At 45.8% G+C, this 27,737-nt stretch overlaps 2 protein-coding genes and 1 long non-coding RNA gene across 4 annotated transcripts; 2 read left to right on the top strand and 1 right to left on the bottom strand.

The window, feature by feature from the left end:
- The first annotated feature begins 3,035 nt into the window (after nt 1-3,035).
- LOC149362699 (uncharacterized) lies at nt 3,036-21,743 on the top strand. The gene is made up of 3 exons (XR_016289040.1): nt 3,036-3,290; nt 16,550-17,611; nt 18,913-21,743. It is a non-coding gene; the product is annotated as an uncharacterized LOC149362699 (long non-coding RNA).
- Nucleotides 3,492-13,019, top strand: LOC149362700 (uncharacterized). The gene is made up of 3 exons (XM_089573170.1): nt 3,492-9,337; nt 9,923-10,040; nt 10,395-13,019. Exons 1-3 carry the CDS (start codon nt 8,234-8,236, stop codon nt 11,660-11,662), a joined length of 2,490 nt encoding a protein of 829 aa, XP_089429296.1. The 5' UTR covers nt 3,492-8,233; the 3' UTR covers nt 11,663-13,019.
- On the bottom strand, nt 3,762-8,397 carry LOC149362701 (BEN domain-containing protein 5-like). Of its 2 annotated transcripts, none has more exons than XM_089573173.1 (13): nt 7,607-8,397; nt 7,417-7,547; nt 7,215-7,325; nt 6,869-7,121; nt 6,717-6,758; nt 6,381-6,419; nt 6,256-6,300; nt 6,108-6,146; nt 5,983-6,024; nt 5,796-5,882; nt 5,672-5,709; nt 4,892-5,111; nt 3,762-4,413 (listed from the first exon to the last, which is right to left on the bottom strand). In XM_089573173.1, exons 1-13 carry the CDS (start codon nt 7,797-7,799, stop codon nt 4,283-4,285), a joined length of 1,371 nt encoding a protein of 456 aa, XP_089429299.1. In that variant the 5' UTR covers nt 7,800-8,397; the 3' UTR covers nt 3,762-4,282. The 2 variants fall into 2 exon arrangements, with proteins under 2 accessions (XP_089429299.1, XP_089429298.1); XM_089573172.1 differs by having other exon boundaries at nt 5,983-6,027.
- Nucleotides 21,744-27,737: the final 5,994 nt, after the last annotated feature.

The raw sequence follows: 27,737 nt of genomic DNA on the forward strand, positions 1-27,737 counted from the left end.
CTGGTGTTTCGTGATGAAAATGGAGACAGGGCGGACTTTCGTCTCGGGCGCCCATTCCAGCTTGAAAAGCACTTTTTCGGTTGAATTTCTTCCTGGAGTGACATTCTCTCCCTGGCACTGGGAGAGTTCGAGATGGGGTGAACTGGAAGTGTAAATTTTTCAGAAAAAATTATGCCAGATGTACATGATTTCCGGTGAATGGCATTTTGCAGCTGGATATACATGCGATTCTAGTTGGAATCGACCGGTTTCCAGGTGGATGGGCATGATTTCCAGATAAATAATCACGCTGATAACGGAATCTCAATCCCAGGCAGCCCAAAGCGCCACGTCCAGCGCGAATATTGAGAATAGTGGTCGCAGAATGAACACGTCGACCATATTTATAGGCCGCTGTGTAGGGCACTGCAAAAAATTCACTGCCAGCTTCACACCATAGAGTAATTATAGCAGTATATAGACTGCAATGAACCAGAATGTATCACATATAGTTCTTGCTGTCACATTCGAAGCTATACATAGCTTGCACCGACGTCACATCCGGTGGCCGTCGGTAGCGAGTCGGCCATGCTGCCGAACCACTGCCAGACCGCCTCTAGCTTTCCGCTGCCTATGTTAGCTCGCAACGTGTCGGTTCTCGTCCATCCGTAGATTCAGCATGGCTCTGTGTGCCACCCTTGGCTGCTACGACCGTAGCGGCAGCTCCAGGCGAAAGAAGAAGCCGTTTAACGCGAACTTCATCTGCATTCGTAAGATAATCGTAGGCATGGAAGTGCGAGCGCTCCATGACACAGTACGAATCTGCGCGAGCTGTGGCTGGCTCGCATTAAGCGCGATGATTTGGACCCCGACAACCCAAATTTAATTGTGTGCGGAGTGCACTTTGTGACAGGTAAGAGGCTTGTGTCGTCAACTTAATGTTTACGATGTAGCGAACCACGACGGCCGCGCCTTACGCCGCCTAGGCCGATCGCTGCCGGAGCGCCGCCGACGACGAAGCGTCGCTGAAAGACGAAGTGCCGCCGGCCGCCGCTCTGCACGAGATCGCTTGGGTTGGACTGGCCGTCTTCTGCGCTGCCCGCCGTTCTGCTCGCCGTTTTGTGTCGCCCGCTGCCAACACCACGCCTTGTACCATTTGTGCAGAAACCCCCTTTCAACGAAAACGTGGGAAGCAATGGCTACACTCTTGAATGTTGCTGTTTTGATTAACGCCATCCAATTTGTCTGAAAACACAAACCCAGACTGGGTCCCGTGTCGCTGCATCCTAGCTACAGCACTAGGCAAGCCTTTTCGGATCGCCACGACCGCAGCGAGCAATGACTGCAGAGAAAGCGGCGTGCCGAGGCCGAGCTTTTCGTCTCGTTGCTTGCGCATCGCAGACAGGCTTCACACCCACCTGCTGTAGAAATCATTGTGTGGCCTCATTGATTCGAAGGCTTTCATTTCTCCCAACTTCACAAAGCTGGAAGGAGTACACGATATCCCGTGGGCCACTTCGAGGAACACATCAACGCCCATCGTCGCGTCGACTCCCGGTCGCAGCGTGTACGGATCTGTATCGTCGCAAATTTTCACTTTGTCTGCGTAGCGTACACGCGCCGATCGAATAAATTCAGACCAGTAGCCTGCACTGAATGGTTCATTCGTCTCTGGAGTAGGCATCGCACTCTAAAGATCAGAAAATAATCCAAAGTGTCCGAGGAGTGGTCCGGCATCGCAGGGCAGACGGGCGAGGACGGCTGAATGGTTCGGCAGCATGGCCGCAAGCGCTTGATGGAGGCGGAAGTGACGACACGTGCAACCTATGAAAAAGGAACTGCGCGCATTATGCAACTCAAAATGTGGTGGAAATAATCCAGTTAGACTGAGAAAAGCTTCTTTGGTAAAAAAAAAAAAGCTTCGCGATCATTTTATGCGAACAGCTAAGAATAATAAACCGTACGTATGACAAACCCAGAAACTCAGGCATGATTTAAGTAGAAATATGGCGCTCTTTAACCCCCCCCCCCCCCCCCCCCCAGCCAATAAAAAAGATTACGTAGGAAGGCCATGCCGAACTCCACTTTTTCGGCGAAAAATATCCAAGAAGTATACGCATGTGAAATGAGCCCTCGCTCGTAAATTACAGGCCCCTCAAATAGTGTATCTTTCTGTGGTCGCTTAATTTTACTGCCCATGATATTTCTTCACTTTTACCAGTTAACAGCAACTGAAACAAAGATCTCAGTAAAGGAAGCCAAAATAAATGGTACAGGTCGCGGAAGCAAAAGGGATGGACATCTCTGATTACAATTAAAGGAAAGCTGCTGTGGTGGTTACAGTAGTATATGCATCTAATTGTGTGCAATGTCTTGATTGTAATGATGCGCAAGACATATTTGCTCTACATGGATTATTCCGTCGTGTTCTCTTACGAGCGCTAAATAATTATAATCAAATTTCTTTCTCGTGCTATTTCGGTTTCAACAGCCTATAGCGATGGCTGTGACGCCAACGTGTGTTTATAGCTAACAAGGCAAGAGCGGGGCCTAAAGCTGGTCCTTCATAGTGCAGATATCGCGCTTACTGATACTGATAACTGTTGCTATTCTGTGCATGTGCTGTTTGTGTCAGTTGTCTTACACCGTGGTCTGCACTGTGCTTATGGTTCACAGGTCACGGGAGACATGAAAAAACTGCGATACGTTGATTAGTCGTTTTACTTCGCTACAATGCAGTCTGCTTCAAGAATCGGAATGACAACGAATCTAGAAGCAGAGATTATATTGTAGTTTTTTCATGTCTCGCGCTTCTTGACCTATAAGCCACTTTGACGGTACAGTCATCGTTCGGCTGTTAAAAACCGAAACCGAAACAGCATGACAAAACATTTCCCTGCTCACAGATCTACAGTATCTACCGCGAAGAAAGAAGAACTGTGAAAAACGGTCATTTACGCTTGTATTAATGAAAAAAAAAGGTATTGTTTTGAGAGTTCAGTGGTGCAAAGTGGCGGCGTGATGGTTACGTAACTGTGGAGGCCGAGACCGCGCGCCAATAGCGCAGTCTATTTTTCCATGGTGCGCTCCTTCGTGCCTCGCCTTCGTTGAGTGCGTCTGTTAATCTGTGTCTCCTTTTTGGTACTCGGTTCGAAGGCTTTCTTTTACCAGCAGGCCGTGCACTTTATCGCAGCATGCCTCCTGAAAAACGGTAAATTGCTTATCTTGAGCCCGGTGCGTCGTCAGCAAAAGTTCCGCGGCAAACCGTGTGGAGCCAGCGGCAAAGGGAACCGTCGAATGAAGTTTCACAGGTGAGCCGTTGCGCATGGCACGTTTCCAAATACGCCCGCTACCCCCCAATTTCTCCCCGTACTCCTGGGCTGTACCTTGGGCTTCTACGAAAAAAAATAAAAAATCGATGAGCAGAGGCAAGTAAGCCTGTTCCTAGCGTGTCGTGGGGCCCGCACCGAATCGAGGCGAGTGCATATTTGAGGGATGGGGGCAGTGGTGAATAGGTGAGGCGTGTTTCCGAAGTGAATGAAAACAACCATGGAAGAATCGTCTGCCAGCTTTTTCCGGTAACAAATTTCTCCCATGCACTGCCTTCTGCATAGCAAATGCCCTGTATTCGTGCATCGTTTATTCGCTAATCTATTTGTGCTGCGACATTGCGTATTGCACCGTAAGATCAGCGCGTGCTGTGTATGAACGCGTCCTGAGCGCAGAAAATGACAATTACGAAAGGTACGAGTGTTTTCTCGAGTGTATGCACGGCAGTCCCCAGGTGAAAATTTTCTGCTGGTTTCCTTCTGGTTTACTACTGGTTCCAGTAGTACTGGTTTATTAGCACATTCCCAGCAGCTACTGGAACCAGCAGCTACTGGAACCAGCGGCTACTGGAACCAGCAGCTACTGGAACCAGCAGCTACTGGGACCCGTAGGTGATGGAACCAGTAGCTGAAACCAGTAGCTACTGGTTCCAGCAGAAGGTTGCAGGAAGTCGGCAGAACTGTTACTCGTCAATATGGAGAAGGTGTCCAAGCGACAAGCTGGTGTCTGCACGAGCTCAAATGCATGTTCTGGTACACTTTTCAGCAAATTTCGAGTGAAGTGTGAAATCATGATTGCTATCTTGGTTGCACCATTCTAAGCAGTAAACCGGCTTATCGCGTGGCTTGGCATCATTGTGCTACGCTGACAGCGCCCACATGAATCTTGCTCTAGCACAGTCATAGTTTTTCACATTTTAATCGGCTTGCGCAGCTCTGACTAATACAACCACCAAAAAAAAATTTTGCAGTTTTCAAAATTTCATCTGCTTGCGCAGCTTGGATTTCAACAGGTCTTGAATTTTTTCGGTTAAGATTCTTGTCAAGTTCTTTTCGGTTTCTTCAACACTGATAGACTTCTGTAATCCCCAGTGCTTGAGTGTTTCTAAAAAGAGACAAAAGTCAATTTCAAGCATTACAAAAAAATAGTAGTTGTTACAGCAACGAGACTGCCAATTGTACAGCCGGATCTTGGCAGTGAGCCACAAAAGCTACAACAATGGTCAGGAATGCACATGGCTTGTCAGCTTTACAAAAGCCACCAGGGCAAGTTGTCCTGTATTCCATAGGCCTCAGTGTTGTTTCTGTGCACCAGAATATTGTACGAACACAGCGGCCTGTAATGTAACACATTCAAATTTATCTGCATGCAGAGGCTTGAGGTGAAGAGGTATACGTTTTTCGTAATTCCAGTAATACTAAGTACAACGACATCTGTGTTCACCTAATATATATAAACAGATCTTTGGCGACATGCTATGCCAAAAGCTAGATCCCGCCACTGCATTTCTGTTCATGCTGCGAAAAGATAACTTATGGCATGCAACAGTACAGGCAACAGAAAGTGTTCATGCCAGCTGTACCTGAAACGACAAGAAGTTTCTCAGGCGTCAGGGGTTGTTTTGGGAGCTCTCCCAACGCTCTCTTTCTGGAGCAAGCTGTCCCAGTGACGCTCCTTGTAATTAGGACATCATTTCCCCATATGGCTTGTGCAGTGTCTTTAACAACCAGCGTTGGTTTTTTGTTTTTAAGTATTTTTTCGGCACAAATGCCGCTTATGACAATTCCTTTTGTCAAATGGAACTGTGAAAAGAGGAAAATAATGGAGGAATTTCAATAACACCTTGTTTGAGATCGTGAAAAAAAAGCACCCAAATAAATAAAAGAAGTACACTGTGATAGCAGATGCCTTCAACATGCATGAATTCAAGAACAGAAAATGCTGAGGATCAATAACTGTACCATAAGCAACAATGAAAAATGAAAACTAGTGCATGTTACTTCTGGTGAGTGTACAGCAAAACTAAGAAACTGTTTGGCCAATGTCACTTCATACCATTATTAGGGCAGAGCACATGAATATGTGCTCCTTGCTATTGCAACACATAAAAAGGATGAATGTGTTCTGGCCATGCTGCTGTTCTTTTTTGCCTAACAGGCACGAACTCAAATTGCAAACTTGAGCATGCCTGGAAAGGCCCTCGCTTTTGTAACATAAAAATAGTAAACATACTACAGACAACAGGCTTTTGGAGTCAGTTGCATTATTTAAAATCCACTGAGTATGTATGTCCCAACAGAAAAAAAATGGTAAGCATGAAAAGTAGCCGACTTATTTAACTTATTAGCATAGTATTACTCACGGAACCGTCTTCCATGTAGGTGAAATCTCCAGTTGGAGCTACAAGTGAGGGAAAAATAAGAATCCTTGTCATGACATACACAAAACGAAGTATATAATGTTTGAGATATCAGTGTACTGCTTACCTGGACGTGTAAGGAGGTGCTGCTGCTGCTGCTCTCTATGGTTCAGAGTGCACTCCTCTGCTTCTGTAGCAGCAGATAGGCATGGTGCTGCACAACATTAAGGAATATTAAAATACGTGACCTGGGAGCATACACTGCTTTAATTGAAAACAAATTTACTGTCAATGAAAATAGAACTGCTACTTACAGGGAACAGATTTGCTGGGGGCTGTCTTGAGGATCTCCAATGCTGCTAAAGTTAGAAAGATATACTGATAACTGTAGCTCCAGTTTTGAAATGCAGGGAATTAGATGAAGAACCAAAGTACTCACGCCCAACCAAGTCTTCCGTGGCAGCCGTCACTGAAGGTGCTGCAACAAAAATGGGTTGGGAGCAACAGTAAATGTTATAAATCTGAGAGCATACATTGCTTTAAGTGAAAACAAATTTACTGTAAATGAAGACAGAACTGCTACTTACAGGGAACACGTTCGCTGGGGGCCGTGTCGAGGACCTCCAATGGTGCTAAAGTTCGAAAGATATACTGATAACTGTAGCTCCAGTTTTGAAATGCAGGGAATTAGATGAAGAACCAAAGTACTTACGCCCAGCCAGGTCTTCAATGGCAGCCGTCACTGAAGGTGCTGCAACAAAAACGGGTTGGGAGCAACAGTAAATGTTATGAACAGGTTTCATCCACGTCACAGTTTGCTGCCTGAAACCTCAAGCCTGTCAGATTTGCACACTTTGCACTGTGCAGCAAGTGCACCAGGTATAGCCAAACCTCTCATAGCACTTGCTTAGCACATACTATTGGGAAAGTCGGTTTGACAAAAAAAAATGACTTCATGAAGCAGGGGGAAAGTTGCATCATGGCACCTGTGATGCAACCCATGCACAGTTTCCAAATCATCACATGAAGTGCCAACGGGGGAACAAACCTGTAGTCATGCCTCGACTGCAACCCTTGTCTTGTTGTTCGACTGTATAGGAAAAACAATAATAAACAAATTTAAGAAAAGCGCATGAGCTGTCATGTTGAAACATCTTACGGTCAGCAAAAATATTAATGCAAAGCAAAATGCATTCTTACGTGCAAAAATTTTACTTTCCAGGCACCTTTGCAGGCCTGCAACTTGTGCTTTTAAAAACACATTGTCTTCCTGCAGTTCCTGGGCGCGAGATTTCCAATAATCTCTTTCTCTCTCGAGCTCGCCTTCCTGCAGCTCCTGGGCACGTCCTTTCCAGGCTTCCTTCAGCTTTTTCATTTTGATCAACTCACTCTTGGCACATAAGTCATCACTGTCTGATGAGCTCAAAGAAGAGTATCTTTTCCTTGGATGTAACTGCATTATGTAATGTTTAGGAGAGTTTTTGATGTCAGTACTTTTTTTTGTAACCCAAAGTGCTAAATTCTAAAGAAACACAACCACCCTTACCTGAGCTCCAGGTTTCTGCAGCTGTGCTTTTTTGTGCGCGCCTTCAAGATTTTTTTTCAAAATCTCCTCATAAAGGACTTTCTTCGCGTTGCCTTTGTCGTTCTTTTGTCTCTGAAAGAATAGGAAAGCACGGAAAACAATTTAAATGCGGCAATCCTGAAAGTTCCCATAAAAGTTTGCCAAAACAGCTAGTTGTGGCAACCTTTTTTTCAGCCCTTTTTTTTTTCGCTTGCGTCTCCTCGTCGTCGTCTGATTCTTCTTGCAAGGAATCGCGTATCTTCGGGATTATTACTCTCTTTGCCCGCATTTTTTCGTGGGCGTCGTTTTCGCTCTCTGTAAGAAATGAGAATTTATGGATTGGCACTATAACATTACAGAGGACTGACACATACCTGCCAGCAACAAAACTTGAGTGTTGTACAGTCCGCTGTTTGTATCGTCAACTGGGTCCCGCCAATAAGCAGAATATACGGCGCGGTTGTCGTAATCACTACTGTTTTTTGGTGTGAAGTCTTCAATGTCATGCACGGGAATCACGTGCAGGCGATTGTCGCGGTCACTGAGAAAACGCACAACGGCGAACATGGTGCCCAGTACTGCACAAAGAAGGTCTTGAAAAATCGCACAACGTGCACCAGACAGTTCAAGCGCGCAACCACGCTACTCCCGAAAGCACAATAACAGCCCATAGTGGCCAGTGTACCCGACCGGCCCGGCGTCGCGGCTGATTCTGGCAGATTTCCGAACAAAATAACTAATAAGTAAATAATAATTCTTAGAAACAAATAATTATAAATATGACTCGCTTATTTTGACTGAACGCATAAGTATTAGTTAATCAAGCACTTATTTTGAAATTGATACGCGTCTATTGTGGGCAATATGTCTCCTTCGGTAGCCTGCAATCCAACCTCATCCAGTCCAATCCAAGACTTTTATGGTGTGGGGAGCTGCCGGCAGTTCGAGCCAGCATTTGCATCGTGAGTTCAAGGTTTGCATAGAACTGCACTGGAGAGAGTATGGGCCGTAGGAAGGAATACCTCAACCCAGGCAGCGCCTCCTCCATCCCATATTCAACGAAAACTTATCTTCAGAGATCAGCCCGGCGCGCGCAGGAGTCACATGCATCGCAGCAGGCCACCGACGTTACTCAACCACACAGCAGTGTCGCCGACCATGCGGAGGCTTCGATAACAACTCCACATAGTGACGCGCAGCTGCCAACACAGACACAACTTATGCAGGATGCAGAGAGTACGACTGAAGGCCACTTGCACGCTGGTTCGGCGGATGAAGTGATGTCAACGTCAACTTGTGACGACCCACAGCCTCCCATCGACGCAGAAGTGCCGCAGGAAGATTGTAGCTTTTCTGCTGACGATTTGCTGGCATTGACGGCGAACTTTGTGTTGGAGTTTGGCCTTCCGTGGAAGGGAGTCGAAGCCCTCCAAAGGTTAATAATGCACGTGCTTGCTCGGCACGATATACCAGCGACGAAATATCGCTTCAAAAAGAGTGTCGGGGCTGAAATTAAAGCTGCCCGTTTCCACTTCTACTGTGGAAACTGCATGAAACTTCTTGCCGAGACCACTGGCGATCTTGCCGATAGAAATGCAGTGCGAGTAACATGCTCTGTGTGCGGGCGTGACTACAGCGGCCAGCAGATGCTTCAGGATGGGCACTTTTTTATAACACTGCCCATTGTGAAGTTGCTTTCATCTTTATTGTCTGAAAATGATATTTCCAGTGCGCTTTATCAGCGACTTGATATCATAAAGGAGAGTTTGTCTGTCGAGAAGGAAGAGATGGCAGACATAATAGATGGCTCCCTCTACAGAGAGCTTAGGCACAAATTGGCATCCAAAAATGACCTCACCCTCACTATTAACACAGACGGAAGCCCGGTCTTCAAATCGTCAAAATTTTCTGTGTGGCCAATTCAGATGACAGTGAATGAACTACCAGCACATATTAGACACAAAAATGTGCTTGTATCTGCACTCTGGTACGGCCAGACGCATCCTGACATGACACTGCTACTAAATACATTTGTGGAACAAATGGATGGTTTGTCAACCGACGGCATCACATGGACGGCAGGCAACGAAACTGTGCACTCAAAGGTAATTTTTTTCTGCTATTATAGAAACTGTTTGAGCAGGAGAGCTTCAGACCATTCTGGTTTGTAAATGCTGCATTGAGATGGAGTGCATAGACTAACTGTAACTTGAAAGGGTGTGTTGCTGGGCTAGCTGGTTTCTTCATTCAGCAGAGAATCCACTGTTTTCGGAAACAGACACAGGGGAGAATGACACGCACAACTATTGATAGTTCAGCGCAGATAATGAGGGTGCAAGTTGAGCAGCTTGTTATTCCTGCTAATTCAAGCCATCACCACTGCACCTGAGCAACTCTATGGTTTGAAGTTCTCATACAGTGCAATTCATAACGCTATTTGTGTAGAGTTGATAATGTTGCCAGCCAATACATGTAGTGCGCAATCATATTGCAGTTGATTAAAGGCAGAGTACATAGACAGGATTGCAGCAAGAGTGACAAATCAGAAAAGTACATCAAATGTTCCGTTTGTATTTAAAGGTGCCTTGATGTTGTTATAGCACGTAGAATAATCTATAGCATTTGGTGCAAATTGGCTATCTTGTGATTTTTTTTTAGCATGGAAATAAATGTTGTGCTTGCTTACGCAGGTACACTGCTTCAGCTGCTGTGCTGACGCACCTGCGCGGGCGGCCATGCAGCACTTGACCCAGTTCAATGGCTACTATGGCTGTGGATGGTGTTTGCACCCTGGGGCATCTGTGGATGGTTAGTGAAGATAACAAAGCTAAGAATGCAGAGTCTGCTTTTTGATAAGACGTGTTGAGGCAGATTTTTGGCTTTTCTTTAAGAACCTTTCCTTTAAAGACCTACTTTAGTGTACAGTGTATTTGGCCTTGCCACTTCTCAGCACTGGGGCAAAATTGTACCGTATTTGGAGCAGCAATATCATATTTCAAGATAACTGCACATTGTCAGTTTTTTAAAATGTATTGTAGAAGTGATTCTCAGAAATACTTCTGTGAACAAATGTGCGAATATTTTGAAGCACTGAACTGTGCAAGACCTTTATAAAGTTAAAAATTTGTGTGGTTTTCATTTTTTTCTTACTATGCCAAACAGGAACCGTCAAGTACCTCGTCAACACTGTTGTGCCTGACAGGACTGCTGAAGACACAAAGACAACGATGATCGAGGTTGCTACAACTGGACGACCTGTTCAGGGTGTAAAAGGCCTAACACCTTTAATTAATCTCTCACACTTTAATATAATCTGGGGCTTTACCCCAGATTATATGCATTGTGTGTTGCTGGGTGTGTCGCGGCAGTTAACTGAGAACTGGCTCTCCGATGTAGGTGAGCAGCACTACATTGGAGCACCAGAAACAGTGGCAGCCATAGATGGGCGTTTGTGCGCTATAAAGCCACATGGTTGTGTTCCACGTCTTCCGCGCTCAGTTTTGCTGAGGAAGTACTGGAAAGCCTCAGAGTGGCAACAGTGGCTTTTGTATTTTGCATTGCCATGTTTGGAAGGCATCCTTCTACGGCGATACCTTAAGCATTTTGCATTACTTGTTAAGGGTATTGCCCTTCTTCTGCAGGACACAGTGACCTTGGTTGACATAGCTGAAAGCACAAACTGCCTTGTAAAGTTTGTTGTAGATATGCAGTTTCTATATGGAGAAAAACAGATGACTTTCAATGTGCATCAGCTGTTGCACATTCCTCAGAGTGCTGTGCACCAAGGACCACTTTGGGCACATTCTTGTTTTGCATTTGAGTCCAACATTGGTCAACTTAAGCAGCTAGTCACATCAGCAAAAGGTGCCCCGCTGCAGATTGTAGAGCGCCTCATGATGGCCAGCAACTTCAGGAGTCTGAAGGCCTTAGCTAGCCCTCGCACTTTGAAGTTTTTGGCAAAAGCTGGCCAATCAAATAGTAAAGGTGCTTTACTTCTCAGCAGGCCCCGAGCTGCGTCTGACCAACTGCTTCGCCTTGTTCAAGACCAAGTTGGCAACATCATAAGTGGCCCTGTTGTGGAACATGACCGAGTTATTGTGTCTCCAGGTCTTGTGTTTCACAGTGAGCAATACTCAAGGCCAAACAAGACAAACAGCACAGCCTTGCAGACATACTTGGGAACCTGTCTAAAAATAAAGCACATTGTTTCCTTCAAGGACATGACTGGCAATATAAGGATTTTTGTACTTTCGAATAAATTCTTGTCCCGTCGTGCATTCAGTACAGAGCACATAATGACATCTGAGGATGCGAATTCCCAACAACTAGTGGAACTTTTTACTAATGTTACCCCATGCAACTATATAGAATTCAATGGAAAGTTTTTTTTTGTAAGAATTTCTTTGAAAATGCTCTCTGTCGGTTGTTAATAGGACAGTGAGAGCAACTGTTTTCTACTTGAATTTTACTTTCATTTCTTCTTTTGCTGTTTGTTCTGCACCAGAAATGATTTCACCTCTTGGAGATTGCTTGCAGTACATTTTTGACCAACTGCGGTTGATTTGTGGGTCCTACGCTTGGCATATGCAGGCATTCTGTAACATCATAGCCCATAACATGATTTCAAGTCTGGTCTGATAACAGCCAGAAGTGCATCCACTTCTAAAAATATGGAACTGATGCTACCACAGTGTCTATACTTTCACTAATATAACTTTTTATCTTGACAAAAATACTTTCCTGTTGTTGTTTTGCTTGGACTTAAATGTCCCAGAGTCACATGGCCTGTAATGGACATCTTTGTGGAGAACTCCACATTAATTTTCACCACCTGGGGCTCTTTAACATGCATTCACAATGCACAGTACATCTGTTCTTGCATTTCGCCTCCATCAATCCCATTTCCTCGGGCGTAACAGTCGAGTGATCTAAACAATGAGCCACTGAATTGGAGAAAATGCATCTGCTGTGGTATTATATTGAATCCTGGCTATAAAAGCCTCATTTCGGTGGAAAGAAAATGTGGAAATGCCTGTGCATTTTTTTCATTTTCATTGGTGCGTGTTAGCACTGGACGGTCAAAATTCATCTGAAACTGTATTCTACCAATTCCTTTTTTGCTTTTTTTCTTCTCAATTGTTTTGCTGTATTCAAGTCTGTAATGCTATAGCAACAGTGTGTTGAAAATTTATTTGCATGTAATGATTTCAGCTGAGCAGAGCAATTTATGCAGCATCAGTTGTGTGTAGGTAGCATTACCATAAATGCCTCTCCTGTTATGTCTGGTAAATTCTGGTCATGGAATAGCACTGTGTTTTTTCACGCTCAGGTGCAGTGTAATTTACTTGTGCAAGTATTTTCAAATGCTGCCTTATTGAGAATAATTTGCTTAGCTCCAAGTTGCTAAAACTCGCCATTTAATCTTCTAGCCACTCACGGACCTCTACTCTATATGGCTGACAGCCAGATGTTCCAAGAGTCACTAGTAAGACACTGTTGCCACTCTGCAGAGTTGCTACTTTAGGACCAAGTGATTGTTTCTTTGTGCTTTGTTTCTGCTCAGTTGTTCTTTTATTATGATAGTTATATGCATCAATGCATGCTTTTTGTATTCATCATTGTGTCGACATATATAGGTTGTATAGTGTACCAATACTTTTTTAGAGGAAATTAGCAATGACATTTTCAGTGTGCATAAAATTTCTGCTGTCAATTTTTGAGTGCCTCTCGAATCGACAATAAATTGCATGCATGTGAATTGTGTGCAAAGCTTGACATTTCACATTATCTATGCTCAGCTTCAGTTTGGCCTCCAGAGGTAATACTTTTTTTGTGCATAAATGTGTGCAGTACAAGTTCTAATATGCACATTTCCAAACTTTGTTCTTGAGTTGTATTTCACCATGCCACATCCTATCCTGAATGAAGCGCACAGAGTTCAAAAGCAGTAGGTCCTTAGCTAGAAACAGCAGATCCAAACACCAAGAGTGAATAGTTCGACTAGTTAACTCATTGCTTGTTTACATTTAAAAAAACAGTGAAAATAAGACAAGAACTTAAGACGCACCTCCGAAGAATTGACCCGGGCTCTTGTGCCATCATCCTTGCGCTGTTTCTTTCCTTGAAAAATCTAAACTAGTTTACTTCCTTCTGTGACCAACAGTCAATTGAAAACCAGTAAGTCATCAAATGGGACCATCAAAGAAACACAAAACCACTGAGTGCACTGCTGGTTCCAGCAGCATCTGAGGAGGAAACCAGTGAGTGTCCTGCTGGGACCATTACAGCCAGCAGGCTGCCTGCTGGGACCAGCAGAAAACCAGTGAACACCTTGCTGGTACCAGTAGAGAACCATCAGATGACTTGCTGGTTCCATCAGAACCAGCAGGAAACCAGCAAGTTACTTGCTGGTTCCATCAGAACCAGCAGGAAACCAGCAAAAAATTTTCACCTGGGTCGGCTGTGTGCGCGAAATAGTTTAACGCGTTGGTCGTTATATGTTTTTTTTTTGCTGCATCACGAAGGCAACGAAGGCTGAGCTTGCACAGTTTAGCAAACGATTGATGTATTTGCCTCAAAGCGTGTAAAAGCTGCCAGTGGGCTAGCACATACATGCAACCGTGCGCGCAGCGCGTCTCAACACGTCCCACTGCGTACGCATAGGAAGCATCCGACCGTTTACATTATTGTGGTTGTACAGCTGCAACGGAAAAAGAATGGCACAAGTGAATCATGACCGGAGCGAAAAAATCGCGACACGCGGCGCTATTGTTGCCGAGTACGCCGATAGCGAGAGTGCCAGGAACATTCCATTTCCTAAAGTGGGGGTGGCCGGCAGAAAGCAGCCCACCTAGACATTCGCCCATCAGAAATGCAACATCTTAAACGAATGCCTGTAGATGCACGTCTTATCAGCCAAACCATGAGCTAAGGCGGCTAAGCACATAATTTCGTTTTATTTTTTTTTTTGCGCTGGCGTGGCGAGCAACGTTATCTTTATCACCGTTTTCCTTTAAAAGTGGGCTGGGGAAGCACTGTCAAAAATAATGTGTGGCAGCGCCTGCTTTCGGATGGGCTGCTTTCTGTCGGCCACCCCCACTCTGGAAAGTGGAATGTGCCAGGTACTCTCGCTATCTGCGCATACGGCTACAATAGCGCCGCGTCTCGCAATTTTTCCGCTCCGGTCATGAGTCACTTGTGCTAATCGTTTTCCGTTGCAGCTGTACTTCATGCGAGTACACGCTACGAAGCAGAACAGAGTCGACGTCTGGTTGGTCTTGCGATGATGCAATACAATCAGCGGTGTTGCAGTGGAAATAAATTAGTGTTAGAAGCGAATTAACACAGCGACTGCCGTGAAGAAAGCAAGCAGGGGGAGAAATTTGGAACCGGAAGTAGCTGTAGCAGACGACTTTTCCATGAGCCTCTGCGCTGACTCTGGAAACGCACCTCACCCATTGAAAGGGGACAATCTATCCCCCTCCATAAGCCTGAAATTTTGCATAGGAAAAATTTGCTTATCCCAATTTTCCGAAGAAAAAAAAAATCTCCAAGCAGTACACAGTTCAAATGGTTTGCCCTCCCCCCCCTTACACACACACACACACACACACACACACACACACACACACACACACACACACACACACACACACACACACACACACACACACACACACACACACACACACACACACACACACACACACACACACACACACACACACACACACACACACACACACACACACACACACACACACACACACACACACACACACACACACACACACACACACACACACACACACACACACACACACACACACACACACACACACACACACACACACACACACACACACACACACACACACACACACACACACACACACACACACACACACACTGATGTACTACCCTACTGCCCTTTGCCCCAGAATGAATCTAAATTTTCGTGTAAATGTTGAGGTGTTCAGAGGCAAACTTTGAATTCAAGCGAAGCCACATAGATATGTGCACGTAGACTTGCTGTGGTGACTATGTGTTTAGGTGCTTGGCAGTTGAGCCCGAAAATGCATGTTTGGTTTCTTGCGTGCCCTTTTGATAGTTTAAGGTTAGCTGCCTGTGAACCAGGCAGATGCGGTATTATGAGAAAATGTATTATTTTATTTGCCTATGTTTCCTGCCCACTCAGTTGTGCTAATGCTTGTTCTATGCATGGGCTCATGCCGCTGTTGAGCAACTCTCTTTTTAAAAATATTAGCATCTCTTGTTGTCTGCCTTGTGTGACTGTTGTGAAATCATACTCAACGAAACTGGCAATGCTGAACTGTAAGGCGGCTTGTCGCACTTTCACTCTTGGTCCTACCTTTTTAACACTTTCCGATATAAAATTTAAAGGAGTGTAGATACCAAATTTTGGTTGCCTATGTTTTCTTGTTTGTAATGGTGCGTTAGGCATTACTATACATGGAGCACCATGAGGTATCTGGCTACAGCTGCCAAATAATAATCAAATTTCATCTCTCACCTGATTCGGCTTCTGTTACAAAAGCAGTGTGATGGCTACGATGTCAGGTCAGTATAGGTCACATGAGGCATGAAGACAGCTGCAATATAATCGCTGCTGCTTCACTCATTGCGATTCTGCTGCTGTGGTGGCTCAGTTGTTATGGTTCTCGACTGTTGACTTGAAAAGCGGGGGTTAAGTCCCAGCCACTATGATCACATTTCAGTGGAGTTGAAATGCTAGAGTCTCATGTGATGCGCGATGTCAGTACACATTCGAGAACCCCAGGTGTGGGTGAAATTATCCGGAGCCCTCCACTTTGGGATCCCTCATAGCCGGGGTCGCTTTAGGACGCCACAACTCCCATGAACCATGCACCAAACCCATTGCCATTCCAGCTCTTGCGGCAAGCTGTCTTTAGCATCACAGTGAATTAAAATTATGAAGCAGTGATTATGTTGCACTTTTTATTTGTGTCTCACGTGACTTATACTGACCTTTCACATTGTAGCCATTACTTGACTGTTGAAGCTGAAACAGGTGAGATACGAAATTCGATTATAAATTATTTATTGATTGTAGGTAAATGTCACATGGTGGTCCATGTATACTATCTCTTATGGATCATTATAAAGAAAAAAACATAAACCTGTGATGGAAATATTAAAATGTGAAGGGAATCGGAATGATGTTCATGCGGAATGATACCAACTCGGGGTATACATGAACAGGTTGCAGTCATTCACTTCGATACTGATGTTTTTTTCTTCTGTTGCTGATGTAGTCTTTCCAATGTTTTTTGTAGCAAGCTGAAGATGAGGTGCATGACAACGCCTCTACAAGTCATCCCAACTTGGATGATAAGCCCTGCATCTTGATGACAGCATTTCTGATGCACAACTGCCAAGGCTTGATGAGGACACCAATGGGCTTGACAACCATGTGCTAGAGGACCCCGATGAAGACTTGTCGGAATTTATCAGAGTGAACTCCGAGTCGAGACTTCCACACAGAACACTACCCACCTGCAGGCGATGCTGCTTGTATTAACATTATTAACATTTGTTGTTGCTGCTGGCCTTCCTTGGACACAAGTGGACAGCTTGTTGAAGCTGTTGAATGCATTTCTTGGCCAGAACGTCTTCCCATCGACAAAATATGGCTTTAGGAAGTTATGGGATTTGCACAAATCAAGGATGGTGGAAGTCCATACATACTGACCAACGTGTGAGTGCCTGACATCAAGCTGCGGCCTAGATTTCCAGCACTGCACTAATTGTGCAGCCACAATGACTATGGCACAGCTGGTGAAAAAAAGGAAGCTTTTTCATAACTGTCGACCTCAAGCATCAGCTACAGTGTCTCTTAATGAAGTTTGGGGATATAGTTGGCGCAAACCTCCAGAAACTGACAGCTGAAACTCATCAGGGAGCTTATAAGGATATCACAGATGGCCAACTGTACAGAAAGGTCCGCCGTGAAAGGAACATTAATTGGAGTGACCTGACTGTTACTGCTAACAGCGATGGATCGGCAGTGTTTAATTCGAGCAAAGGGTCAGTCTGGTCAATTCAAGTAGCGCTTAATGAGCTCCCTCTTCCCTATCGTTGGAAGAACATCCTCATTGGCGTCATTTGGTTTGCCAAAGGTCACCCACCTACTCGCCTCTACTTGAAGACATTTGTTGAGAAATTCCACACTATGGGCAGCTTCACGTGGTCATTTGCCAGCAAAGTTGTGCAGTCAACAGTGAATGTGTTGTGCTTTTGTGTTGACTCGCCAGCTCGCGCTTCACTGCTGAATGCTAAGCAATACAACGGATACTATGGCTGTTCTTGGTGCCTTCAAAAAGAAACGCTTGTTGATGGTAAGAATTGTTTCAGTCATATTACAAGCTTTGCCTCTTCTGCTTTCTGCACACTGTACAGCTCTAAGAACATAATTTTGTTGCTTAAATGCATTCACATGCAACAAGCAACATACTCGTATCCCATGTGGTTGGTGTTAACTGTTACCAGGTATAAAAATACTGGTTCATATCAGTTTGAACAAGGTTGTGTTCTAATACAAAAACAACTTGGTGTTGCAGCAACTTGGTGATGGAGGGCCATGATGATGACGTGACAATCTGTGCTTCCCCATAAAAGCAGTGAAAGAAATTTCACTTGGGAAGGATTATCACCCATATGGGGGAGAGAGAGACTCGAAGATGGTATGGCAGAGAAAGGGATGGCAAAGTTGCTTGATTGTGACAGCTGTAACTCTGCTGCTTAGTCTTTTAAAGAAATTTTTCTATTCACATATTCCAGAGATGGAGCCTGACAAGTGCCAGGGTATAGCAGTTTTCGACCATAGGGATCACAGGTCTTCTAAAACTCCTCATAAGTATTCTGAAACAAAAGGCTGTTGTGGGGTGCTTAGTTTACTCTCTAGCAGGCATAATGACAAAGGAAGGACATTTTGCGCGTTGGTGAGCAGTCACATTTAGCTTTCTGTTTACTGTGAGAAATATGTGCAGATATGCACAGGGCACTTATTTCTAGCTACGAGGAGATTGGGTGCTGTTAATTATGTGAGCAAATGTGTGCGGTCTGTTTAAACTCTTGTGATAAGTTTATTGTCTGGTGATCCAAGACGTACGAGGTGTGAAGACTGGAATCACAGTTGTCACCTGTGGTGCACATGTATGGATTCAGAATGGAAAAAATTGTCACTTGGAAGTTCTATCTTACACAAGCACTCTTGTAAACGTTTGTACCTCTTCCTGCAGAAGCTATGCACATTAAAGGTCAGGAAGATTGACTGTGCAGGTCAGATTCCATAGTGATCCTAATAATCCAGAGCTTTTCATTAGCATCTCCCGTAGCCTAGGTCTACCTCTTGGAAGTTGGGTTCTGCAGTGAAAAATAGGGCATGCAAGCTCCACATGTTGACCTATTGCCCATTTACATATTCTGAGTGTAACATGAAAAGCCTAATTTTGTAAAATGGGCTTGTGCATTGATTACAGGTAGATGTGGTACCATTGCATGTAGTTTAAGTTATTGTAGTATTTCATAACCATCACTTACATGTGCATTCATACTCTCCTGTCTGTTCTTTAGCATGTATTTCTTTGTTTATTATGCATAGTACTATGACAAATTTATCTGTCATTTCTTTTTTCAGGCACCCTGAAATATATCATGGAGGGGCGAGATATGGTCGAGCGATGCCATGACACTGTGTACAGTACAATGAAACTTGCAGCCAGGCGAGACTGTCCTGTGGATGGTATGAACGGCTTGTCAGCCGTCGCAACCCTCAGCACATTGGACCTGTCGTGGGGCTTTCCACCGGACTACATGCACTGCGTACTGGAAGGTGTCACATCGCACCAAATGGAACTTTGGCTGTGTTCACCAGGAAGTGCCTGGCACATTGGGAATCATGTTAGGGAGTTGAATGACCGCCTATTGAAAATTCGGCCACCAATTTCACCAGATTGCCAAGACTGGTAACTGAGCGCTCGTTTTGGAAAGCTACAGAGTGGAGATATTGCCTTCTTTATTACAGTGCACCTTGCCTCTTCAATATGCTCCCGCAGAGATATTTGACGCATTTCTGCCTTCTTGCACAGAGTTTATTTTTACTCTTACAAGCAAGTGTTGAAGAGACAGATATTTTTTGTGCCGAAAAGCTTCTTGTGCAGTTTGTTGAGCAGATGCCAATTCTCTATGGTGAACACACCCTGACATTCAATGTGCACCAACTTGTGCACCTTGCAAAATCTGTGCGCATGACTGGGCCACTGTGGGCAACCTCTACCTTCCCATTTGAAGGAGGGAATGGTGACATTCTCAAGCTGGTTTCTGCAGCGAAAGGTGTTCCACATCAAATAGCAGAGCGCTTCATCATGCGAGAGGTGCAGAAGTCCCTGAAGCGTCTGGTGCTACTGCCACCCTACCTGAACAAGCAGCAAAAGCTGATCTCGGGGAAGCAAGGCAATAAGCTCCAGTTAGGAGTATTAGGTTCGCCATTGCAGCCTGGCAGTCTTGAATGCCGTATTCTGGATTTGATCAGCCAGGCCATTGGTGCTGTGCCCAGTATGAGTGAATACCTCAGAGCACGTATTAAAGGGTTCACTGTACATAGTGCCAATTACAACAAGACCGAGAAAACGTGCTCTGAATATATTCTAACAGATGATGGCAAGTTCTTGCGAGTGATCAAAATCTTTTTAGTGGAAAACAGTATCTTCTTACTCTGCCAAGAACTAATTACCGAGGAAAGCTTTATGCCTTTCATGTTCACTGCTGAACACCCTCCGACTGATGTTGGGTTGTGTCTAATTTGTGAGCAGAAAGTTATTTCACCTTGTGTGCTTGTGGCACAGAGCGACCAGTCACATATTGTGAAGGTGCCCAATCTCTATGAAAGTGATTAGGAACAGATGCCAGGGACAAATTTAAATTGGCTTATAGCCAATCCCTGCGATGCTGCGTATGACCAGAAGTTTTCTATGTTGTCCGTCTAGAGCCCAATTATGCATGCTGAAGGACACTGTTCCCACAGTGTTTTTTTTTGCACAGTCCATTTTATTTGTTTGTAGTCTTATGTTTTAAAGCATTGGGTCGATGCTTCTTTGAAAGGGGAGAAATTCTGTTAACCTTTGTAGTGTTTCTTTATTCTTCAGTGTTGCCGGTGCGCCGCTTTATTGCTTTGGCTGTGATGCAAGACGCGACCAGATTTATCTCGATTGATCGCATCCAGGCGGAGCCGCTTCTACGTTATTCCAGAATGTTCTAGTAACTTTGCACGCTTTATGTCGAAAGTTCGCTATCAGCTCTAAATTCAGCATGGCCAAGAGCGGCAGGCATTCTGTCCGACCGCAGAGTTCGCCTGTTGCTACGCCGCCGCGGAGTCATTCAGTTCTTTGCTTGTGCAAGTCAGCACAAAAAGAGTTTCGGTTAGAAGCAATTTTCGCTGTCTTCTTGCTCTCCGTACTGCAGTCACCACTCTGTGACAATATTTGCCTCAGTTGTATGGAAGGTGTGCACCTTTTGCTGCATATGTCATTTGAAGTTTATTTCCTTGTGCTGTTCTCGATTATTGTGAAACATCTCTGCATCTCTGTGTTGCACTGTTATAGGTCATTGTATATAGAAGAAGCATTCTGTCTAATGTCCAGTGTGTAGTCCTGCTTGTAATTACTAAAGTTGAGTGTGGCTTGTAATCGCATTTTTCATATGCCATATTTGGCCTAAGGTTCAAATGTACGTGTTTTGGTTTATGTGAGATTGTTAGTTTGTTATCTGAGGTTTGTTAAAATAGCGCTTCATTTGTAGTGTAAATAAAGAATTATGATGTTTGATATATAATTTTCACACATGTTTATGAAAACATGTTAGGAGGTTACCTTAATTATCATTCTACTCAACATTGTTTCACAGAGGCGATTAGATCTAGAAGGGCGACGTTCTGCTGCATACGTTCAGCTTGAATTGGTATGTTGAGGCATTTGCATCAGCACATAACATCCAGTGAAGCAAAGTAAGGGAATGCTTAAGCATGAAACACTTCTGCCCTTCGCTTTACCTGAAAAATGGTTGGTATAGTTCTATACTGCACTTTGTGATCAGTGCGACGCGCGTTAGACAAGAAGTCCAGATTAGGATAGATGCACTCTGCCAATATTTGTCTTTGCTGTGTATGCCCCCAAACTGAAGTAAACTAAATTAGGTACTGCAGTGTAGTTGTATACGTTTACAACAGCACACTAACTTCCTGTGTGTGTCAGCCAGAATGTGGTTCATTGGTGTCCAAACCTTAATGCCTATTCAAAGTGTTTTGCATGCCAAAATTAACCAATCCACTCTTAAGTGCAATTGACGACCAAAACAGTGTGCACACCACAACCCATGCAGTCTGGTGTATGCACTACAGCACACTAACACTGCACGCTGTGGGTACCAAAATACACCAATCAAGTGTGGTGTGCATGCTACAACACACCAACGCTTTCTGGTGTGCACGTTACAACACGCCAACCCGTTGTGGTGTGCCCGCTGCAGCACACCAACCCAGTGTGGTGTGCACACTACAACACACCAGCCCAGTCTGGTGTGCGCACTACGACACACCAAACCGGGCTGGTGTGCACACTAAGACACACCAAACCGGGCTGGTGTGCACGTACAACACACCAAAACGATCTGGTGTGCACACTACAACACACCAGCCCGGTCTGGTGTTAACATCAGAACACACTACAGAAGCTGGTGTTCACACTAGGAAACACCAGAACACACCAAGCCATCCTCGTGTTACAGCTGTTCGTGTTACAGCTGTAACACGAAACTAAGTTTGTGGAATGTGTGAAAGGTGTGGTGTACAGAATTCCCCTCATGTGCGGACGTCACTACGTGGGCCAAACTTCAGCGTGCTTGAATGAGAGGCTCAGACAGCACCGCTGCTCGCTGGGAAGCGACCGAGGAAATCTAGCAAATCATTGCAGTCAGTGCAAAGATTGCCACCCATTGTTCCACCTTACGGCTGTGTTAGAGAACAGTCAAAACGAATTGGAGAGACTGCGCATGGAAGCGGAATATATAAATGAAGACCGTGAGAAGTGTATCAGCGACTATGCCACCTGGCAGCTTCGAGGAAATCACTAGTCAAAGTTTCGCTCCGGTCTCACTTCTTGCAGACTTGACAGTACTCCAGACATAGATGAGATGGTCTATTCGTTCCAGGAAAAAGGAAGGGGGAGGGTTGCAAGAAGACGTAAGAAAATGTTGCTTTTTTCTCGCCACTAGGCAAGATATTTGTGAAACCCTAAACATGGAAATTTTGCGGTAGGCTTTCTTACTCAAGTAGGTGGGGATAATAAATATAACTTGAACACATTACGGAAGACATGAGGCAGAGGTTTGGAAACATTCTTGGAAAAGTAAACTTTTGTGAAGCGGACGTACCCGAAGTACATATGCGCACTTTCCCGTTCGGCAACTTCTTTTAAAATCGTCATCAAGCAAACCTTTCAGGTCAGTACGCTGTTTACCGAACTGGATCTAAGGGCCTAGCCTTTCTCTTTTGGTTTGGAAAAACGATATGCATGTCGACACTCTGTCACAATAAAGATCACTTTTACTATCTTCGCTGATTCAAGCCCGAGGGTGCCTTGTTGCGAGACTGCAAAGCACAAACACTGGCCACGAGGATCGAATTTACAGTCCTGAAAATCAGTATTAGGGAACTAGTGTGAGCCACCACACAATGAATCAAATACCACAGCGATCGTCGCAGCGGCGGCCAGGTTGAGCTTCAGTGGTTAAGTACACCTACCACCGTACGACAAGTAGACAAGGTTACAACGGACAACGGCGACGGACAACGGGCGCCAAAGAGCTGCGCTCTAAAAAGAGGTGCCGTAGTGGAAGGCTCCGGAATTATTTCGACCACCTGGGGATCTTTAATGTGCATTGACGTCGCACAGCACACGGGGGCATTTTGCGTTTCTCCTTCACCAAAACGCGGCCGCCGCGGCCGTGTTCGGACCCCGCAACGCCGGCTCAGTAACCGAAAGCCCTAACTACTGAGGCACTGCGGTGGGTGCAGCACTGCGCAGAAAAAAAAAGCAAAAATTTAGGACACAGGTTAAAATGCCCGTGAAAGTAGACGGCTAAGGTAATGTCGACATCAATGCCGTGAAGAGTCGTGACCATGACCCAATCCCCTTCGAAGTGACTGTGATAGTGCTTCATGGGGGTAGGGGTAAGGGTAGGGCTGGGGGACCGGTGTCCGCTTCTTTCTCTAGGTAGGGTGGTCCTGAGATCGGCTTGGCGAAGTAACGGCCAGGCCCTTCTACCTTGAAGTACTGAAGAAAACCCGCCAGAGCCGGAGTGCGTCCGATGGTCCGATGTTCGATAGCGGATCCATCCATTCCTGCAGGGTGCCAGGTAAGTGCCCACCCAAGGACTGAAGCGCTCCCTTCCGCACTTCGTCAAAGGGAGGGCAACGCCACAGAAGATGTTCGGCCGTGCCTCTGGCCGGGCATGCCGGCCACTGAGGGGCCTGGTATGAGTGTGGGTTTATGAGGTAAAACTTTGCTGGGGACAGAGGCTGACCCGTCTGGACTTGGCGAAGAAGTACCCGCCTTTGCCCTTCGAAACGTGCTAAGTGGGCGGCGATATAGATGCTCAGGGTCGGGGCAGTGCTGCAGAACGCAGCGGCTATAGCATTGTGCGCGCTGCCAGTCTGGACCCTATCCATAGGAGGCGACAACGATTGTACAATTCCGCAGGGGCCCAAGAAGCGGAAACGAGTGTGGATCCAGGCAAAGGTGCGTAAAGAGCTGCAGCGCGTGCTGCCTGGTATGCCCTTTCGTTCCCAGTAATTCCTGGCAGGAGACGAGAGTGGCTCTAAATTGTCAATGTTGTAGACTAATGTCCGCAGTATGTGACAGCCAGCCGCCATTGGGGAGAAACAGACATGCTGGGCTTGCAATTGCTGCTCTGCCACATTCTGCAGGGCATTGATTTTGCTGTATGCGTGTAGGTCCACAACTGGGCAATACTGCGGCAGTCTAGTAACCAGGCGCATCGCCTTACGATTAATTCCCTCAGTCTGAAGGCGTCGGCTCGTGTTACGCCGCATGTACGAATATTCGGGCAGGATTTTTGATGTTATGAGTGCCAAAGCTATCTTACGGAGCCCCACGTTTTTGATTCCCCACCCACGCGCAGAGACGCGGCGCATGAAGTTCAAAGCCTGATGGCAACTAAGCACGTGCTATAAGCCAGCTTTTGGCTCCTCCATCCTCCTCAATAAGCATGCCGAGTATACGGATTCTTTGTTTCCGGCAAATAACTGAGTCCCCTAGATGGCTCGCTGCAGCGGACCGTTTATGACAGCCATGTATTCGGTTTTTTCCGGGGAGGTTTTCATGCCACACTCCTTGGTGTAGTCGTGCACGGCATTGAGGCCTGTCTGTAGGGCTAGTTCTTGCTCCACTGGGAACCTCAAATCGGTCCACAGCGTGATATAGTCCATACACGGAAAAATTAAGACCGGATATCGACGTTAGCTTTGGCGGGAGACATGTTATAGCAATGCTAAAAAGAGCCGGCGAAAAAACAGAGCCTTGGGGGACGTCGTTTTGGTCACATTGCCATTCAGCCTGAGTATCCCCAACCAATACTGAGAAACTTCTGTCCGCAAGAAAAGCTTTCACGAAGCAGTAGAGGTTCCCTCGTATCCCGACTTCCTGGAGCCGGTGAAGTACGTATGGTAGACTGTGGCACGGAACCAAACGCCTTTTTTTATATCTACCCCAACAGCCACCCGGAGCTGTGCGCAGCTAGGTTAAACGAGAATGTCGTTATGATGCCTTATCAGAATATCTTGCGGGCAGAGCCCTCGACTAACACCTAATTTCACTGGGGACAAGACGCTGTATTTGTCATTCAAATCTTCTTATAACCATACATTCCATGACCTTACAAAGGCTGGACGTTAGCGTTATCGAACTGAGGTCTTGCAATTTCCGACTTGGATTGCCAGGTTTTCGAATTGGTATCACCACTTATTCTTTCCAGGCAGGTTGAAGATCACTAACGGTCCAGTATTCGTTGCCCTCTTTCAGCAGGGCAAGTTTATTTGACCTGGGAAGGTTCAGAAGAGTGGAATAGCCTACACCATTCGGCCCAGAAGTGCTTTTATGGTTGAGTCATACAAGGCTGCCCCCAGTTCATCGAATGTAAAGGGAATGCCGTAATCTCTCCATGTATCTGATAGGGGGTCCGCGGGCACGGCACCCAGATTTTCGAAATGTGGATAAAAAGGCCTTCCCTGCCTATAAAGTTAACTCAGCCTGGAGACGTTCAATTTCAGGGCAATGTCCTGAAAAGAGGAAATCGGCCTTCTACTCCCTACGATAGTTCTAAATATGTGCCAGGCCTTCGACAAGTTAACTGCTGTATTGACTGAATGACCTAGCAGCTGCCAGTCTTGGAGAGCGAGGTGCATAGGGGTGCAACCTCTTGAGTAATCCGGGTGAAAGTGCGCCTACGATTGGATGTCCGGCGAGACCGGCGATATGCCTTGAGAGCACGAAGCCTACGATTGCACAGAGTCAGAAGGTGGGAGTCCGGCTTCGAGGCATCGATTCTGACTGAAGGCTTCGTTGTAGCTTTTCTTCTTGGCATCCTTGGTCTGAGTAATTAGCTCGGCTAATCCTGTGGGAACGTTCACCTCACCAGTCATCCTCCCATGATACGTTTACTGCTGTATTGACTGAATGACACAGCAGCTGCTAGTCTTGGAGAGCGAGGTGCACAGAGGTGCAACCTCTTCAGTAATCCGAGTGAAAGCGCGCCTACGATTGGATGTCCGGCGAGACCAGTAATATGCCTTGAGAGCACGAAGCCTACGCTTACACAGAGTCAGAAGGTGGGAGTCCGGCTTCGAGGCATCGATTCTGACTGAAGGCTTCGTTGTAGCTTTTCTTCTTGGCATCCTTGGTCTGAGTAATTAGCTCGGCTAATCCTGTGGGAACGTTCACCTCACCAGTCATCCTCCCATGATACGTGCTCCTCGACTCGATGGCGTTGTTGCCGCTGTAGTGATTTTGGCCGTCGAGGGACCCATGGCACCTCCACGAGATAGTGAACAAGCTGCCCATGACATCATCAGCCCGTGACCATAGAATCTCACTGGGATAGCAAAAAAGTGTCAGGTCTGAAGAAATTTCTTTACCACTGGTCTGGCCAAGTTGATAGCGCGAGGTCGTTGGCGATATCCAGTTTGGCTTTGGCAATGTGCTGCCATAGGTGTTTTCCCCTAGCATCTGAGTGATGATGTCCCCAGCTCGTATGCGAGGCGTTAATCCGCCCCCCCCCCGCCCACCGCCTATGACGCGATCCACGGGATATATCCTTCAAAAGTTTCCAAAAAAGATATATCCACTCGATATGTCACAGTACCGAACAATCTGGCACAAACCAAATAAACAAATGCTTCTTGGTCACCATCTAAGGTAAGGCGCACTTCCGATACCTCCTGCGTCTGCAACACCGCGCGGAAGTATCAAGCTTGGAAGGGGTAGCGCGCGACAAAACAACAACGCATGCTTGACCATTGGCTACTGGAGCCTCAGATCGCAATCCTGGCCCAGGACGTCGGTGCTTTATGGAAATGATGCAGTAAGGTTTGTACCCTATTATATTTGGCCTATTAGTGGTGGTGTCCTGAAGTAGGATAGCTAGAGAAATCGTCGGCTTGATGGACTGTCTCCTCTGAAGTTCTACTTGTTTGATTCCCAGGCAGTTTCATTGCAAGAACCATATAGGAGAGTCCGAAGCAAAAATGTCATGAGGTTTCGAGCTAATGCCCACCGCCATTATTACAGTGGAAAATGCGCGGAATTGAAGATGATGAGTGCCCAATTCCGGGCTCTTGATTCGGAGAGACACGTGGCATTCCTAAGAGTGGAAGCATGTGCTTGATCACCTCGACTGTAACCAGTTCGTTCATATGCTTGAGCTGGTCTCCATCTAAGTGTATCGTGCGCGAGCGATCTTTCGCAAGATGTGTTCCTGTTCCGTGTTGTGTAGCACAGAGAGTTCCAGCATAAGCCTGATGTATCTATGCTTCCTTTGATGCCGTCGCAGGTTGCTCACAAGATGTCGTTAGGAATTAAGGAGCGGAAATCTTTAGACTATTGCTCTCACGCTGCGTGCACCGTTTGTACGCATCTTGCCCTTTAGTTTCATGTTCTCTGCCTCGTGTGTCCGCTAACGGTTGAATTTGTATTTGGGAGAAGTCCTCGTTAATAAGCACAATTGGCTCCGAGGATGCCTGCTGTGTATTGGCAGGGCTCTTATGCGCAGTCGACAACGTGTCGTTGCCACGTAAAAGGTCGGCTTGTTGCTTGCGCTCCTTTCGTCACGATACTCGGATACGGCGGACAGCGCCGTTCCTCAGAGTTTCCCCCCAATCAATACTGAGAAACT

The sequence above is a fragment of the Amblyomma mixtum genome, chromosome 2 (assembly GCF_055824585.1).
Source record: "Amblyomma mixtum isolate Tamu chromosome 2, ASM5582458v1, whole genome shotgun sequence".
Lineage (NCBI taxonomy): Eukaryota > Metazoa > Arthropoda > Arachnida > Ixodida > Ixodidae > Amblyomma > Amblyomma mixtum.

Coding starts and splice junctions, on each gene's coding strand:
- LOC149362700 (XM_089573170.1), top strand. CDS start 8,234: ATGGGCCGTAGGAAGGAATACCTCAACCCAGGCAGCGCCTCCTCCATC. Junction 9,338..9,922: donor ACGAAACTGTGCACTCAAAG/GTAATTTTTTTC, acceptor TTGCTTACGCAG/GTACACTGCTTCAGCTGCTG. Junction 10,041..10,394: donor CCCTGGGGCATCTGTGGATG/GTTAGTGAAGAT, acceptor TATGCCAAACAG/GAACCGTCAAGTACCTCGTC.
- LOC149362701 (XM_089573172.1), bottom strand. CDS start 7,799: ATGTTCGCCGTTGTGCGTTTTCTCAGTGACCGCGACAATCGCCTGCAC. Junction 6,420..6,716: donor CAGTCGAGGCATGACTACAG/GTTTGTTCCCCC, acceptor TTTTTGTTGCAG/CACCTTCAGTGACGGCTGCC. Junction 5,112..5,671: donor CCTACATGGAAGACGGTTCC/GTGAGTAATACT, acceptor CTCTTTTCACAG/TTCCATTTGACAAAAGGAAT.